Here is a 16,329-nt window from a genome sequence, read left to right as displayed (position 1 = left end):
TTTTTTAACACCAAAAAAAAAAAAAAGCCCTCAGTGCTAAAGGATCATTATTTCCTTTGAGATCTCTTAAATGTTCTCGACTCACAATCCTGCTCTTCTTGACCTGTAAATTAAAGGGTTGAATAAAAGCCGAGCTGGTCTAACTTTCTAAAAGCCACAGAGCCTGTTTCTGACTCAGGAGTCAAATGGATCAGGAGGTCTCGAAACTTTACATCAGGCTCAACCTGACGCTGTTAACTGGCTACGGAAGAAGGGCAAATGCTAGAAGAAGAATGGATCAGGAAGCTGTTATTTCTCCCTTCACAGCATCCCCTGGTGGCCGGAGTTCACACCACACAGCTCGAGAAGACAAGTTGCAGCTGGGACACTCTTGAAGCATCTCTGGGGACCCAAAGGCTCCACTTGGAAGCAGGAGATGGAGGGGCTGGGAGTCGGGAAAGGGCTACACCTGTCAGGCCTCTTTTAGCTCTAAAAGGAAGGGGCTGGCGGTCCTCAACCAACTTCACAGGGAGCCAGAAAGAGGGATCCAAGCAGGGGGGTGAGCTCCACAATGCTCAGGGGAGCCACAGCTGAGCTGACCCCCCAGAGTACACCCCTCCCTGCAGCCTCCCTGACACCTGGACTCTGGGCCGGTCAGCATGGCAGTCACTGCTAGCCAGGCAGCGTGGGGCAGGAGGCCACTCCTGCAAGCAGCTCATCTTGCTGCCCCACCTCCTTCTCATCCCCAGGGGTGCCATTTCCGGGGCTGGGGGGCACCACTGAGGGGTGTTTGGCCTCAGCTCTGGTCCTGAGCAGCACTGAGGGGCCATGCAGCCTCCACCTAGTGACCTCTGTGACCCAGCGCAATGCAACACAGCCGGAACCCCAGCCACCACCCCCAAATGCCAACTGGCACCCCCAGGGAAGGAAGCAGCCCAGGCCCCGGGCTCTGGGGCAGCTCAGCCAGACACAGAAGGCCCAGCTGCCACTCACAAAGGCAGAGTGGGCACACCAGGGCTGCCTGGAGAGAGGTCTCCGCAAGCAGAAACTGCCCAGTGCAGCTGAGGCCCCTGCAGAGCCGCCCTCTGTCAGTCTGACAAGCACACAAACGCTCAGGGATATGAGGGGCTGGGCTTGTCTCTGGGGTCTGAGTGGAAAACAGCCTTGGGGCCGGGGAGGAAGAAGTCCCAGGTTCAATCCTCAGCACCAGCCAGAGGCAGAGCTGAGCTCTTTTCTGGCCAAATAAATAATAAAGGGGCAAGGTGGTGGCATACCTAGTTGGCACAAGGACCTGGGTTCAAGCCCCCCAGTCTCCACTTGCAGAGAAGTTTCATGTGTGAAGCAGTGTTTTAGGTGTCTCTTTCCTTAATGATTTTCTTTAACTAATTTATTTATTATAAATAAGAGAGAAATTGAGAGGGAAGAGAGAGATAGAGAGGGAGACAGAGAGACACACCTGCAGCACTGCTTCACAGCTGGTGAAGTTTCTCCCATGCAGGTGAAGACCCGGGACTTGAACCTGGGTTTAAGGTGCACCACCACTGGCCCCGGGTGTCTCTGTTTCTCTCTCCCTCTCTATCTCTCCTTCCCTCTCAACTTGTCTCTGTCTCTATCAAATCAAAAGAAAATAATAATAACGAACAAATGATGTCATTTGTGGCTACTGGAGTCCCGACAACTGTGGCCTGTGTGGTAAATGATATATCTACAATGACAAGTGGTTACAGGACAGCAGTGGCACACCAGACCGCTCTGCGCTTCCTACACGGCTTTGAGTACTGCTAAAGGCAGCGTGTGCATGTGCTAACATCCCCCACACCCCTGCAAACACTTGTGCCCCCCTCACCTCCCTGCCCCCTCCAACGCCCTGGAAGTCATGCTCCCCTACCTTTGCCCGGGGTTTCTCGCTCTTCTGCACAACTGGAGGCTGTGGGGGTGTCGGGGTTCTCTGGCCCGAGAGCCTGAGCAGCGGGCGGGGGGTTCGTGTCTGGGGACTCGGGCTGCCACGGAGGGCTGTCCACAGTAGACTTGAGGCGCTCTCTTGAACCTTCTTTCTTTGGCTTGATGAGCTTGACTAGGGCTCTGGCCCCAATCCAGTGGTTCTTCCTGGGGAGGATCAGAGTCTCAGGGCACCACCAGCCTGGGGCTCATACAGTCCCCACACATGGGCTGGGATGTCCACCTCAGCTTGGGAAGCTGAGCTGTGGAACGAGGGTTCACATGGTGACTTTACCAGCACTGGGAGCATCACATTTGAGATTCAGGAGGGAGGTGTCTGCCCAGGGTGGCAGAAACATGCCCCGTGACAGAAAAACACACCAGTCTCTCGGAAAAACAGAACTTTAAACTCAGCCACTAACTTGGAGGGTTTGGTTTTGGTCTTAAGAGGGTGGCGTGTATGCCAGGGATTAAGCCCAGGGCTTGAGACATGCAAAACGGGTGTTCTACCACTGAGGCAGTTCCTCTGCTTCTAGATTACCTGTGCAAGAGAAAAGAGGTGATTTGGGACCGGGCAGTGGTGCACCCAGTCGAGTACACGTGCTACAGTGTTCAAGGATCTGGGATCAAGCGCTCACTCCCCACTTACAGGAGGGAAGCTTCACAAGTGATGAAACAGGACTGCAAGTGTCTCTTTTTTTCCCTTTCTGTCTAACCTTTCCTCTCAGTATCTGACTATCTCAAAATTAATAATATAAAACAAAACATAAGTGATGCTTGCTCCTCTAAGGTGTGTTTATGCGGAACCTTTCTGGCCAAATACCCTCGTAAAAGAAGGGGGGGTCACGTCTCAGTTTAATGCTCGGCAACACACATAAGTCAAGATGTAAACAATGAGGGACAAAAAATAAAATAATAAAGTAGGGACAGAGAAACTTCAGTGGTGTGTGTGTTATGGACACAGACCCCTATAATTTTGTAATTGCCATGTGCACAGCCTCAGGCCTAAGCCCAGCCCCCACCACACCACAGGAGGAAGAAGAGAAGAGAGACACCACAGTACGGCTCCATCATGCCCAGAGCTCCCGTCGGTGCTGTCCACAGTACTCCCATATGGTGTTAGGGCTCGAACCCAGGGCCTCAGGCATGGAAAAACACATGCTCTACTGGGTGAGCTATTTTGAACCCGGAGACCAAAGACAGTCTCTGCAGCTGCGTGGGTCACCCGGCACTGACTGGCCTGAGCTCATGGGACAAGCCGGACCACAGAGTCTGGGAGGTAGAAGACATGAGCAGGCCCGTGCCGAGGCAGATGCTGCGGGCAGAGGAGACCCAGATCGCTGGCCACTGTGCCCCCTCATCAGCCCTTAGAACTGAACTTACTTCTTGGGAGCGGGGTCATAGAATTTGTACTGGTCCATGATTTTCTCTTCCAGCTTTTCCTTGTGTCTCCGGAGGGCGTTTAACTTGTCTCTGTGAACCAGGGAAAAGAAGAGCGTCAGTCCCCTTGTATGGAATGCGACCGACCACTTGGCATCACTCCAGCCTGAGGCCTCTGTTAATCTGGGATCCGGACCTCCTGGTCACTTCTGGTCACTCCTGGGCACTGTGTCACCAAGGAAGCAGGAAGCATCTGCCGGGTGCCCGAGAGGCCCCGAGGCTCAAGGAGACTTGTTAAACTGCCAGGCTCCCATCAAAGGGGGGTGGGAGAGACGGGGGCCAGAGTTCAGACCAATGCAAGCAGGATGACCAGGCTAGGAGCCTCCCCCAGCGCTCCACCTCCCGCCCCAGCCTCCTCAAGGCCTTCCGCACCTGAGCACCTGCAAGTCCCCAACCCGGGCTGTCTCCTCCCCACCATGTCTCAGCAACACACTCCAAATCCCACATCCCGCCCCTCCCACCTTGCATGGCTCCGTGCATCCCTGTCACCCCATAGCTCCTGGTGTGTGCACTTTCCACGCCTGCCCTTTAGACAGCGGGGGGACCACAGCCCCAATACCTCACTCTCCACACAGCTCCAGGGAACAGCAGCCTCTCTGCCCCAGCCCTCCCTGGCACTGTCTCCCTAAGACACCTGCCTGCTGGGGTTTTAGGGGAGAGCCGAACTCCCAAAGCCACTCGAGAGCTTCCAGCAGTGGGCAGTGCCTTGGGAGAGTACCCAAAGGCCACCTGCAGAAACCCACGCCTGGCCCTGGGGGACACAGCAAAGCACCTGCAGTGACACAGCCTCCCACCAGGCTGGGCCTAGAGGGCGGGGCGGGGCGTGAGCTCACATGTACTGCTTCTGCTCCTCGTGGTACTGCTCCTTGCTCTCCAGGTTCTGCTCCAGCAGCATCTGGTTCTGCTGGCTCAGCAGCTGGATCTGGCTCAGGAGGTGGTGGTTCTCCTCCTCCAGGTTCCCCTTGAGGCGGGACAGCAGCTGGAACAGAGCAGCCACGGTGGGGACACTTCCATCAGAGATCCCACGGGCCCAGGCGGGGGGGAAGGGGGGCACTGAGAGGCCTTCAGCCTCATCATGGCAGCTGGAACTCAGGCAGGGCAAATGGCCGCGGTCCCAGGGCAGGTGTCACCAAAACAGCATCTGGGGCACCAGGACCTGCACGTGCTCAGGCCAGCAGGCGCAGCACACGCCAAAGAACAAAAAACGTTGCCAACAACAGGTTGCTTTGAGTTACACAGCCTTTTTCATATTATTAACTAAATGAAGTACGTTATTAAAATTCACCCCATTTCTTTTTTTTTTTTTAATCTTATTCATTTTGGATAGAGACATAAATTGAGAGGAAGAGAGACACCTAGAGCAGTGCTTCACTGCCAATGGGACCAGAAGCTTCAACGCAGGTCCTAGTACACTGGATGTGCCACCACCTGGCCCCAATGTCAATTTTTTCCTTTGTAATATGTTTACTTTAGCTATTTTTTTATTTAAAATAGGAACAGAAAAGGGGGGGTCGGTCCACAGCACTGAAGCTTCCTTCAATGCAGTGAGGGCTAGGTTTGAACCTGGGTCGCATAAAGGCCAAAGCTGGTTTTATCAGCTGTGCCCGTCTTTTAAATTAATTTACTTTCCTCAGGCAAGAGTGCGCGTGTTATAAGAAAAATAGCAACATTCTCCAATATGTGAAGAAATTCAATGAGAGAAAAGTTGCTGCAGAGTGAATAAAATATACATCACTGCAAAGTGGATTTTAACCTGTGTAAGAAGCACGGCAAATAAAAATGCACACGCTAAAGGGAGACGGATATCTGCAGATGACTGCTGGTCAAAAGCAACGCCTACCCACCATTTAACAATTTTTTATAAATATTTATTTACTTGGCAGAGAACAATCAAAAGGGAAGGGGGAGGGAGAGAGACAGAAAGGCACCTTCAGCCCAGCTTCACCACTCATGAAGCTTCCTGCAGATGAGGACAAGGAGTCTGGATACTTGAGCAGGGAATTGTGAACTCAATCAAGTGCGCCACTGCCTGGCCCTGAAAGACCCCGCCGCACACACACACCCAAAGCAGCATTCAGCTCCAGCTCATAGTGAGTCCAGTGAGCACCATTTTCTGTAGTAGCCATGCATCGAAACAGCAACCTCAGGCATGCAAGGCATATGCTCTACTGCATCAACCACCTCCAGGCTCCACTCTTGTTTTGTTTGGTTTTTGTTTTTAAATGCAACACAGGAGACTGAACTGAGGGGCTATGTGCAGTGGTGATAGCACTAAGCGACCCTCTAGGCCTGAATTCTATATTCTCTATCTTAGAGAGAAAGTGAAAAGATAGAGGAGACACAGCACAGCTCTACCATCCACTGAGCTTCCCCTGGTGCTGTCCGTAGTGCTCCATATGGTGCTGGGGCTTGAACTCAGGACCTCATAGTCAACTCTACTGCTGAGTCAATTCACAGACCCCGCTCTTATTTCACCTTTGAAGTGTGGCCGCTAGAAAAAATGTAATCATGTCTGTACTCCACTTCTACAGGACAGTTCAGTTCTGCTCTCAAAGAGAGTCAGCACACCTTTCTCAGGAAAACGCAGATAGCAGTTTGTGCAAGTACTCAGTCTGTTCCCACAGCAAAAAGCAAAATAAGATATAAAATAAAGCCCCAAGTGAACGTGCAGGTGTGCCGCTCCAACACACCACTGCCAGCGGCATATAAGTGTCCAGTCATTTCCACTTGCCATAAATTCTTTTTCTTCCAGGTGCCTGCATTGTTGAAACATGTTGTTAACAGCTACCTGCAACTCACAGACTGTAAAAAGAGGCCAGGCATACCTGTGGGCCGCAAGGAGCCACCCCCTGATCTAGAATGTCACTGGTTGGCAGCACAGGCTAATAATCTGAGATACTGGCTCCAGGCAGGCTGAGTCCCAAGCCATCAGCTGCCCCAACATGCAGCTACGAGGGGAGGGGGCCAGGCCCCACACCAGGACCATGGCCTCAGGCCCCAGTGGGCTTTTTCCCAGCATCTGAGTGCCCTGGGCCACTGTATTATCACCTGGGGTAATAACACAGGGGGCTGGGGGGCTGTTCAACAGACTTGAGTGCTGGATACACAGGCTCTGAAGTCTGGGGGCCTGGGGTGGGACCTGCTGTTGTTCTCGCCAGCAAGGACAAACAAGCAAGGACAGGTCAGCCTCCGGGCCTCTGGCTTCCATGGCCTCCTCAAGCCGTGCCCTTCCCACATGCCCAAGACCTGCTCACCTCACAGTGATTGTCCAGCTTGGTCATGGACAGGTCCATGGCCTGGTGCTGTTCCTTGAGCTGGTCGAAGCGGGCCTGCCAGCGGTTCAGCTCCAGCTGTGCGTTGTTGAGCGAGGTCTTCAGCTCCTTAGTGTGGGCGTGCAGCTCCTCGTACTCCCCCTTCAGCTGGCCGTGCAGGAAGCTAACCCTGCAGCGAGAGAGCCAGTGGGGTCAAGGCGCTGAGGGGGCCACTCGACACACAGGCACTACCTCTTTGGGCCTCAATTTTAACATGTGTGGAAATGGGGGAGTTGGCAAGTCAGTGGTTCTCGAACTGTGTCCTTTGGGACTCTACAGGGTACCCCTGACACTCCATATTGGTCCAGGCAGGGACTCTACAGGGTACCCCTGACACCCCATACTGGTCCAGGCAGGGACTCTACAGGGTACCCCTGACACCCCATATTGGTCCAGGCAGGCTCAGACATTAGAGGTTTAATGTCATTATTTCTTTTGTCTCAGGCTTTGGTATAGTGGTATACTTAAAAAAAAAAAAAGGCTCTGATGCAAAAAAAATAAATAAATACAATATTTTAAATATTGAACCATTTAAAAAATGAACCAATTTGCCACTGGAGAAGCAATTAAAGAAACCAGAACTCCCACCTTCTGCACCCCATGAAGAATTTGGGTCCAAACTCCCAGAGGGGGAAATGTTAGGTAAAGATGAGCAGTGGGTTCTGAACTACAGCTCCATCAGGACCCAGAGAGAGTAGAGTAGAGTAGAGGCCACTCAGAAGTAGTAGGTATGACTTAGAAAGAAAAAGAACCACAGAAAAATGGACAAATATATATTAATATAGATAGTTACAGAAATCATATCATCCCATATCTGTGATCTTGGGAGAACTAATACAGTTTCCAATGGAGGGAAATGGGACACAGAACTCTGACGGTGGGAAAGATGTGGACTTATACCCCTATTACCTCATAGTTTTGTAAATCAATATTAAATCACTAATAAAAATTTTAAATAAATACATGAATTTTCACTCCACCTGTGTAAATTAAATAAAACTGAAGAGCAGTATTAAAAAAAAAAAAGAACTGGGGCCAGGCAGTAGCACACCGGGTTAAACACACATGGTGCAAAGCACAAGGACCAGTGCAAGGATCCCAGTTCGAGCCCCCAGTTCCCCACCCGCAGAGGAGTCGCTTCACAAGCAGTGAAGCAGGTCTGCAGGTGTCTATCTTTCTCTCCCCCCTCTCTTGATTTCTCTTTGTCCTATCCAACAACAACGAAAGCAACAATAGCAATAATAAAAGCAACAACAATGATAAACAACAAGGGCAACAAAAAAATGGAAGAAAAAAAAAAAAGAACCAATCTGAGGAGTGGGTGGTGGCACATCTGGTTGAAAGCATTTTGTTACCATGCACAAGAATCCGAGTTCAAGCCCTTGGTCCCCACCTGCAGGGGAGGGCAGCTTTAGGAGAGGTAAAGCAGGGCTGCAGGTATCTCTCTTTTCCTCTTCCTAACTCCCCCTTCCCTCTCAATTACTCTCATCTATATCCAAAATAAATAAAAATAGTTTTAAATAATCCATTTTATTTAAAAAAACGGAATCAATTTGATATCTAAAATTCCACATCTCTCCCCAACTCTCGGGACTTCCCAATTCCAAGTTCCTTTCTTTTTTTCAAATTTTATTATCTTTATTTATAGGATAGAGACAGCCCGAAATCAAGAGGGTAGGGGAGATAGAGAGGGAGAGAGACAGAGACACCTGCAGCCCTGCTTCACCACTTGTGAAGCTTTCTCCCTACAGGAGGGGACTGGGGGGCTTGAACCTGGGTCCTTGAACACTGTAACATTGTGTGCTCAATCAGGTGCATCACCGCCCACCCCTCCAAGTTCCTTTCTAACTTCACTCCTGAGATAAAGATGAGGTGCTTGGGAATTCAGTGGTAGCGCAGCAGGTTAAGCACATGTGGTGCAAAGCTCGAGGACCTGCATAAGGATCCCGGTTCGAGCCCCCAGCTCCCTACCTGCAGGGCAGTCGCTTCACAAGCAGTGAAGTAGGTCTGCAGGTGTCTATGTTTCTCTCCCCCTCTGTCTTACCCTCCTCTCTCCATTTCTCTCTGTCCTATCCAAAAGCGACGACATCAATAACAACAACAATAACTACAACAACAATGAAAGACAACAAGGGCAACAAAAGGGAAAATAAATAAATAAACAAATCTTAAAAAAAAAAAAAAGACGAGGAGCTAGGGGATTGTATAAATGCACCGAAATGGTCATTCTGTAATAACTATTATCCATTGAGGTATCTCAGGGAAGATTTTTTTACCAGAATGCTCAAATTATTGGAGGCTTAAGGACATTATCTGAATACCACACTTTGCTTTTTATGTGGCCCACACAGTCTTTTCATTCAGGGGTCTATACATGCAAGATTTCACTGTTTTTTTTCACAGAGAAAGACAGAGAGGGAGGGAACGAGAGAGACATGGAGAGACACCACAGCTTTGGAGCTTCTTACAGGACCACAGTAACCCCCATGTAGTGTGGAGGCTTGAACATGGGCTGCACACATGACAAGGCATTCGCCCTGCCTTACGAACACTAGCTCCTCAGTCGCTCTTCTTTTGCCCACTAGGGTTTTCACTAGGGCTCCACTGCTCCCAGTGGCCTTTCTCTTTCTTCTCTTTTTAAGATTTTTAATATTTATTATTTATTTGTTTCCTTTTTGTTGCCCTTATTTTTATTGTTGTTGTAGTTATTACTGTTGTTGATGTCATCGTTGTTGGATAGGACAGAGAGAAATGGAGAGAGGAGGGGAAGACAGAGAGGGGGAGAGAAAGACAGACACCTGCAGACCTGCTTCACCGCCTGTGAAGCGACTCCCCTGCAGGTGGGGAGCCAGGGGCTTGAACCGGGATCCTTAGGCCGGTCCTTTCGCTTTGTGCCATGTGTGCTTAGCCTGCTGCGCTACCGCCTGACTCGCGGCCTTTCTCTTTCTTATTGGCAATAGAGACAAGAGAGAAGCAGAGAAGGAGAGGAGAGAAAAAGGCACCAGCAGCACTGCCCCACAACTCCTAAAGCTGCCACCTACAAACACACCAGTGGGTACTAGGGGCTTGATCCCAGGTCCTAGTGCCTGAAACATGTGCACTCTACCAGGTGAGCCACCACCCAGGCCTTGTGCACACACCTTGCTGTTGAGCACCACCTGGCCTGGTGGGTACTGCATGTTTCTGAGAGAGAGAGAGAGACCGTAGCACGGCTCCACCATCCTGGGGCTCTGTCTGCCTCTGTGCTCAGTGCTCCCGTGTGGTGTCAGGGCCAGAAACCCAAAGGCCTTGGGCAAGAGAGGCGGTGCTCTGTCTGCTCAGCCACATCCCAGCACCTGAGGTGTGTTTCAAGCAGCCAACTCACCACCCAAAAAAAAAACCACAAGAGACTCTGTGAAGATGCCACCTGTGTGAGGGAGAAGCTGAAAATAGGTGGCTGCTGGCACCTTGCCCCACCACCGTGTCTCTGTGGAAGTGGCCTGAGCACAGCTGGGGTTGTAAGGGGTAGCATATGGATGGAGTCATCGAAATCTATGAGGAACAGGGACAGCTAGCTCCTGCTCTGTCACCTGCCGTGTGGCTTATGTGGGACAGTGATTGTGCAGTGCCTGATGTATCCTTATCACAAGGGTGGGTGCCACCAGGCTCAGCGATGCCCTGTCCCCAGGTGTCCTGGGTCTTCTGCCCCAGCATGTCCAGGAAACCGAACGGGCCTGGCCTGTGGCGAGGTGGAGCCCCTGGGCCCAGCTCACCTGTCCAGCTCCACCCGCAGCCTCTGGTTCTCGCTGGCCGCCAGGGCACGGCTCGCCTGCTCCCGCTGCAGTGCCTCCCGCTCGCTGCCCAGAACCTTCTCCAGCTCGTCCAGCTCAGCCTTGTGCCCCAGCAGGGCCTCGTGCCTGGAGGCAGGGGGAAGACACAGACATGCCTGCTGGAGACCACCCAACCACCTCTCCCGGGGCCTGCACACCCCGCCCCTGCAAGCAGGAGTCTCTGGAACTCCCCTTGGCCAGGCAAAGGGGACAATGGAAAGATAGATCCAGGGCAGCCCTGGGGACCCTCTCTCTTACCAGAGGCTAGAACCCCCTTGTTCCAGCCTGCCATATCTCCTTGGTCCCTATCTTTTTTTTTTTTTATAGAATAGAGACAAAGATAACATGAGGGGAAGATAAGGAGACAGAGACACGTAGTCCAGGAGGTGGCACAGTGGTGAGTCACTGGACTCTCAAGCGTGAGGTCCTGAGTTCGGTCCCCAGCAGAACACGTACCAGAGTAATGTGTGGTTCTTTCTCTCTCTCCTCCTTTCTCATTAATAAATAAAATATTTAGAGAGAGAGAGAGAGAGTGGGAGACCTGAAGCACTGCTTCACCACTCGTGAAGTTCCTCTCTGCAGATGGGCCTACTACAGTCCAGGGAGTGTCTGCCCTCTGTGCCTGCGGTGGGAATGACTACGGGGGGAGGGGGGAGGTAGAGTAGGGGGGTATGGGGTGGATCCCCTGCAGCAGCCAGTGAAGTGTGTCCCTGCCGGGCTGGACAGAGGACCAACAACCAGGGAAGATGCTGGTGTGGCTGGGGGTGGAGCTGTGGTCCATAAGGTGGGAAAGGAGATGAAGCACCAGACTTAAGCACAAGGTCCTGAGTTCGATCCCCAGCAGCCCATGTACTAGACTGATGTCTGGTTCTCTCTCTCTCCTCCTACCTTCCAAATAAATAAACAAACAAACAAACAAATAAAAAATGTTTTAAAAAATGGGAGGGTTCCAGAGCAGCCCCCCCAGAGGATGGCCACTGGAGCAAGGAGGCTGCTTAGGGGTCTGGGAAGCCCTGGGGGGGTGCCCCAGATGAGAGAGGAAAGTGGACGTGTGTGCTAGGGGAGGAGATAGGACGCACCTGTGCCCCCTCCTGCATGCACCTGTCCCCTCACCCACACACCTGTCCCCCAGCTCCTTGTGCTCCAGCTCCAGCGAGCGGTGCAGCGCCTTGAGGCAGCCATGCTGGTGGATGAGGGCCTCATACTCGCAGGACTGGCGCTCATGCAGGCCGCCCAGCTGCTCATGGTCACGCAGCAGTGCCTCGTGGGCAGCCGACAGCATCTCCTGCTGCCGCTGCTGGGCCTCCTGCTCGGCCTCCCGTGCGGCCTCCCGGCTCTGCAGCATGGAGAACTGCGCCGCCAGGGCCGCAGCCTGTGAGCTCAGCGTGGTGTTCTCTACCTGGGGACACGTGCAGAACCATCAGAAAACCAGCTCGATGTGACCCTTCTTCACTTGTTCCCAGGCTGTCACGGCAGGAAGAAACTGATATCCCCTCTTCTCATCTTAACAGAATAAATATTAATTAACCTCATTCATTTATGCAGATTAAAACTATGCTGAAATTCCATCTCCCACCTGAGAGAATGGCTTTCATTCCATCAGGAGAACAGGAAGTGACAGGTGTTGGTGAGGTTGCGTAGAGAAATAGGGACCCTGCTCCACTGCTGGTGGGAATGCAAACGGGTTCAGTCCCTTTGGAAGAATGCATGGGGAGTTCTTAAACAAATAAAAATGGAATTCCCTTATGACCCAACAATACCACTCGTAAGCACTTATCCAAAAGACACTCAAACACTAATGAGAAGGGACATGTGCACCCCTGTGTTCGCAGCTGCACTACTGACAACAGCCACAGTGTGGCAGCAGCCTAGATGCCCATCGACAGATGCCTGGCTCAAGAAGCCATGGGATATATATATACATATATATACTCCATGCAATACTGCTCTGCAATAATAATAAAAAAAAAAAGATGATATTGTGTCTTTTGGAACAAAAAAAAAGGGTGGAACTGGGGGTGATTCTGCTTAGCAAATTAAGTAAAGAGATGAAAGACAACTACAAAATGGTTCATTCATGTGGAATCTAGAGAACTGATACATATGAACTTGCAAAACCAAACAACAGAAGTGAACAAACTGTCTCTAAGACTTTGTGAGACTTCTGTGGTAGAGTTGGGAGGTGGGGGCATAGAACGTGGGTGGTGGGTGTGGTGTGGAGTTGTACTCTATTAATTTTACAATCCTGTAACCCACTATTCATCACAAATTAAAAAAATGACTTAAAAAAAAAACAACTTAACCTCTTTACCTGATAGTTCTTGCCTATTGCCCTGGCCTGTAGGTTATAAAGACAAAAAACTTTCTTTTAGAAACTGCACTCACAACTGATCCTTCATCTCGTCACAAGCTATTAGCCACTAAGAAAGACTACTGGCCACCTTAAAATACACTCACAGCCCACAGCGTTTGCCAGGTGCTCTAAACAGCCCACATGGTGACAATGATCTCCTTCCCTTGTGATGATGAAAAATTCATACTAGTGTAAAAACCACTGTGGGGTCAGGTGGGGTAGTACCTCCAGGGGGTAACCCAGGAGGGAGCGCAGTGGATAAAGCATTAGACTCTCCAGCTTGAGGTCCTGAGATTGACCCCGGCATCACATGTGCCAGGGGGATGCTCTGCTTCTTTCTCTCCTCCTTTTCTCTGACAGTAATGAACAAAGAAAAGGCAAATTTAAGAAAGAAACCTGGCTAACTCTGTTGAACCCAACTCACTGGATGCCAGACCCTCTTTTCCCAGCCTCTCCTAATAACAGCTCAAGGAGTAGATGGTGGGAGACAAGACTGTGTGTGGTCATGTGCTCAGCTACTGAAAGCGGTTTCTAATCCATCACCACTGTCAGAGACCCAAGGCACAGATCACAAAGAGCCTGTTAAAAATGAAATGGGAGGGAGTTGGGCAGTGGTGCAGCAGGTTAAGCACAAGGACTGGCATAAGGATCCCCACCTGCAGGGGAGTCGCTTCACAGGCGGTGAAGCAGGTCTGCAGGTGTCTATCTTTCTCTCCCCCTCTCTGTCTTCCCCTCCTCTCTCCATTTCTCTCCGTCCTGTCCAACAACAACATCAATAACAACAATAATAATAACCACAACAATGATAAAAACAACAAGGGCAACAACAAAAAAATGAAACTGAGATGGGAGGGAGCTCAGAAGCAGGGAGTGTGCCCAGGGCTCATAAAACAAATAAAGCTGGTAGGGTTCCAGGGAGGAAGGGATGATGCTTTGGTCTCTCTCTCTCTCTCTCTCTCTCTTTTTCTCTTTCATAAATAAATAAAAGCTGGGCCACTAAGGTGGCCTACTCAGAAAGAATGTACCCTTTACCATCACACATGAAGGCTCCCGCCTGAGTCATGCAGGAGCGCCGTGAGCAGCACGAGGGAGCTCCCTGGATGGTGGAATGACACTCTCTCCTCTTGCAGTTTCTCCCTCTCTCTCTCTAAAATAAGAGTGACACAGCTGGCCCAGGGAGGCTGGCTGGCATTGGTACCGTGCAGGAGCGAGGCCCCAACCTCAGAGCCCAAGGAGAGCAAGCACAGAATGGCAGAGGAACTTCAGTGGTGAGGGCAATGCAGTTCATGCACACACAGGAGCTGGGAAGCTGCGCTCCTGAAATGTAGGCACCATTGAAATCCAACAGGGCTGACAAAATAGCTCATATTACTGTTTTGCTGTGGGTGACCCAGGTTGGGCCTAGGCCCCACCTCACTGAAGGATGCTTCAGTGCTGTGGCCACTTTCACTCTACTTCTATCTAAGATAAATCAATTAAGTAAATAAACCTTTCTTTAAAGGGGGGGAACTGTAAAATAGCTAATCTGGGTAGTGTGCTGCTTTGCAATGTACATGGCCCACGTTCAAGCCCACCCCCCATCAAAGGCTACTATCTTCTCTCTTTCCCTCTCCCTCTATCTATAATAAAGTAATAAAAGTCAACAATAAATATATATAATCTTGACTTTACCAATAGGTATGGGGCTAGTGAGTCAGTAAAATGATTATGCAAACAACTTTCATGCCTGAGGCTCTGAGCTCCCAGGTTCAGTCCCCAGCACCACCATTAGTCAGAGCTAAGCAGGGATCTGGTAATAATAATAAATTAAAATTATATATAGGCGGGAGTCGGGCTGTAGCGCAGCGAGCGGGTTAAGCGCAGGTGGCGCAAAGCACAAGGACCGGCATAAGGATCCCAGTTCGAACCCCAGCTCCCCACCTGCAGGGGAGTCGCTTCACAAGTGGTGAAGCAGGTCTGCAGGTGTCTATCTTTCTCTCCCCTCTCTGTCTTCCCCTTCTCTCTCCATTTCTCTCTGTCCTATCCAACAACGACAACAACAATAATAACTACAATAATAAAACAACAAGGGCAACAAAAGGGAATAAATAAATATTTTTTTTTAATTTTTTAAAAAAGATAAGAAAATTATATATAGGCATGAAGGGGGCGGGTGGTGGTGCACCAGGTTGAACACTCATATCACCATGCACAAGGACCCAGGCTCAAGTCCCCAGCCCCCATCTGCAGGGGGGAGTTTTGCGAGCAGTGAAGCAGTGCTGCAGGTGTTTCTCTGTCTCACTATCTCCCCCTCCCTTCTCTGTTTCTCTCTGTCCGATCAGAAAAGAAAAATAAAAAGAAATAGAGATGGGAAGAGGCTCAGCAGTTGAGCATATGCCTTGTCTGAGGGAGGCCATGATCGTAAACCCAGGTTCTGTTTAAAAGGAGGGAAGTAAGTTCAAACCAAACAAAAGCAGAGTGAGCATTATGACGGTGCAACAGGGCTCAGCTCTCTCATCCATCAATTTTTGAAAGAGAGAGAACCATCAGCGAACCATCAGCAAGCCACACTCCAAATCCCCCCTCCCCCACCTGGCTCCAGAGTCAGTGCAGGAGCCCCCATTGAAGTTGGGGGTTCCAGAGCTCTGGGAGAGTCTCACCTGCAGCTTGGCGGTCTGTGTCTGCAGCGCCAGCACCTGGGCATTCAAGGCTGAGTTCTGCGTCTCCAGCAGCTGCTTCCCTGCCTGCAGGGCAGCGTTCTGAGGACAGGGATGATCAGTCAGACCCCCTCAGCTGGCGGGGGGGGGTCCTGGGGGCAGAGCCAGGCTCACAGGGTGGAGGGGCACAGTGGGCAAAGTGCCGGCTCTCAAGTGTGAGGCTCTGCGAGTTCAGTCCCCAACAGGTCTCGAGGAGACCTTCACGGACATCCCTCCCTCGCCAAGCCTGGGGATACCCACTCACATTCCGCTCCAGCTCAATGGCCCGGTCAGTCACTCGGAGTAGCTCCAGGGTGGCTTCCTTGTGGCTGGACCCCCAGGCCTCCTTCTCAGGGATACCAGCTGCCACTGTCCCCTTGGGGGGGGTGCAAGAGTCCTGTGGGGGTTTCTCGCCTTCCTGGCTCTGCTGCAAGCGCTCACACTCCTTCTTCAGCTGTGGGGCACAAGGGCACAGGAGTTGGGGTGCAGGGTGGAGCGGGCATCCAGCCCAAGTGGGTGGCTCCGACTCTGGTGGGCGACAAGGAGGGACCCTGCCTTCCCTCTGGGGGTACACAAATCCTCTCTCCAGACAGTCTACTGTTCCTGCCCTAGACACCAGTAAGGGCAGGGACCCTAGCCCGAGTCCCCAGCCCTACTCCCCGACGCAGCTGAGCCTGGGGGAGGTGGCCAGGAGGTGAGAAGACCCTTCTGGACCACTCTGCTCAGGAACCCTTTCTGTTACACAGCCTGGAGCATAGCTGTGTGTACACACATGTGGGCAGCACGTGAACAGGCGCTGTATGTACATGCATGTGGGAAGCATG

The 16,329-nt window shown here is 51.3% G+C and overlaps 1 protein-coding gene across 8 annotated transcripts in view; it reads right to left on the bottom strand.

Moving 5' to 3' along the window:
* Positions 1-16,329, bottom strand: part of CCDC88C (coiled-coil domain containing 88C) — a 494,884-nt gene that overhangs the window by 404,379 nt on the left and 74,176 nt on the right. For all 8 annotated transcript variants that reach the window (XR_009547242.1, XM_060181205.1, XM_060181206.1 and 5 more), the window contains 8 exons: positions 15,771-15,959; positions 15,470-15,568; positions 11,599-11,876; positions 10,421-10,564; positions 6,612-6,798; positions 4,191-4,336; positions 3,301-3,390; positions 1,868-2,085 (listed from right to left, as the gene is read on the bottom strand). Coding sequence is in view for 7 of the 8 variants with exons in the window: in XM_060181205.1 (XP_060037188.1) it covers positions 1,868-2,085; positions 3,301-3,390; positions 4,191-4,336; positions 6,612-6,798; positions 10,421-10,564; positions 11,599-11,876; positions 15,470-15,568; positions 15,771-15,959 (1,351 nt within the window). In the remaining variant the exon portion in view is untranslated. The remainder of the gene's footprint in view (positions 1-1,867; positions 2,086-3,300; positions 3,391-4,190; positions 4,337-6,611; positions 6,799-10,420; positions 10,565-11,598; positions 11,877-15,469; positions 15,569-15,770; positions 15,960-16,329) is intronic.

Source organism: Erinaceus europaeus, chromosome 22, assembly GCF_950295315.1.
Source record: "Erinaceus europaeus chromosome 22, mEriEur2.1, whole genome shotgun sequence".
In the NCBI taxonomy this organism is placed as follows: Eukaryota; Metazoa; Chordata; class Mammalia; order Eulipotyphla; family Erinaceidae; genus Erinaceus; species Erinaceus europaeus.
The sequence above is the reverse complement of the archived record's forward strand: the minus strand, read 5'-3'. Positions and strand labels throughout refer to the sequence as shown.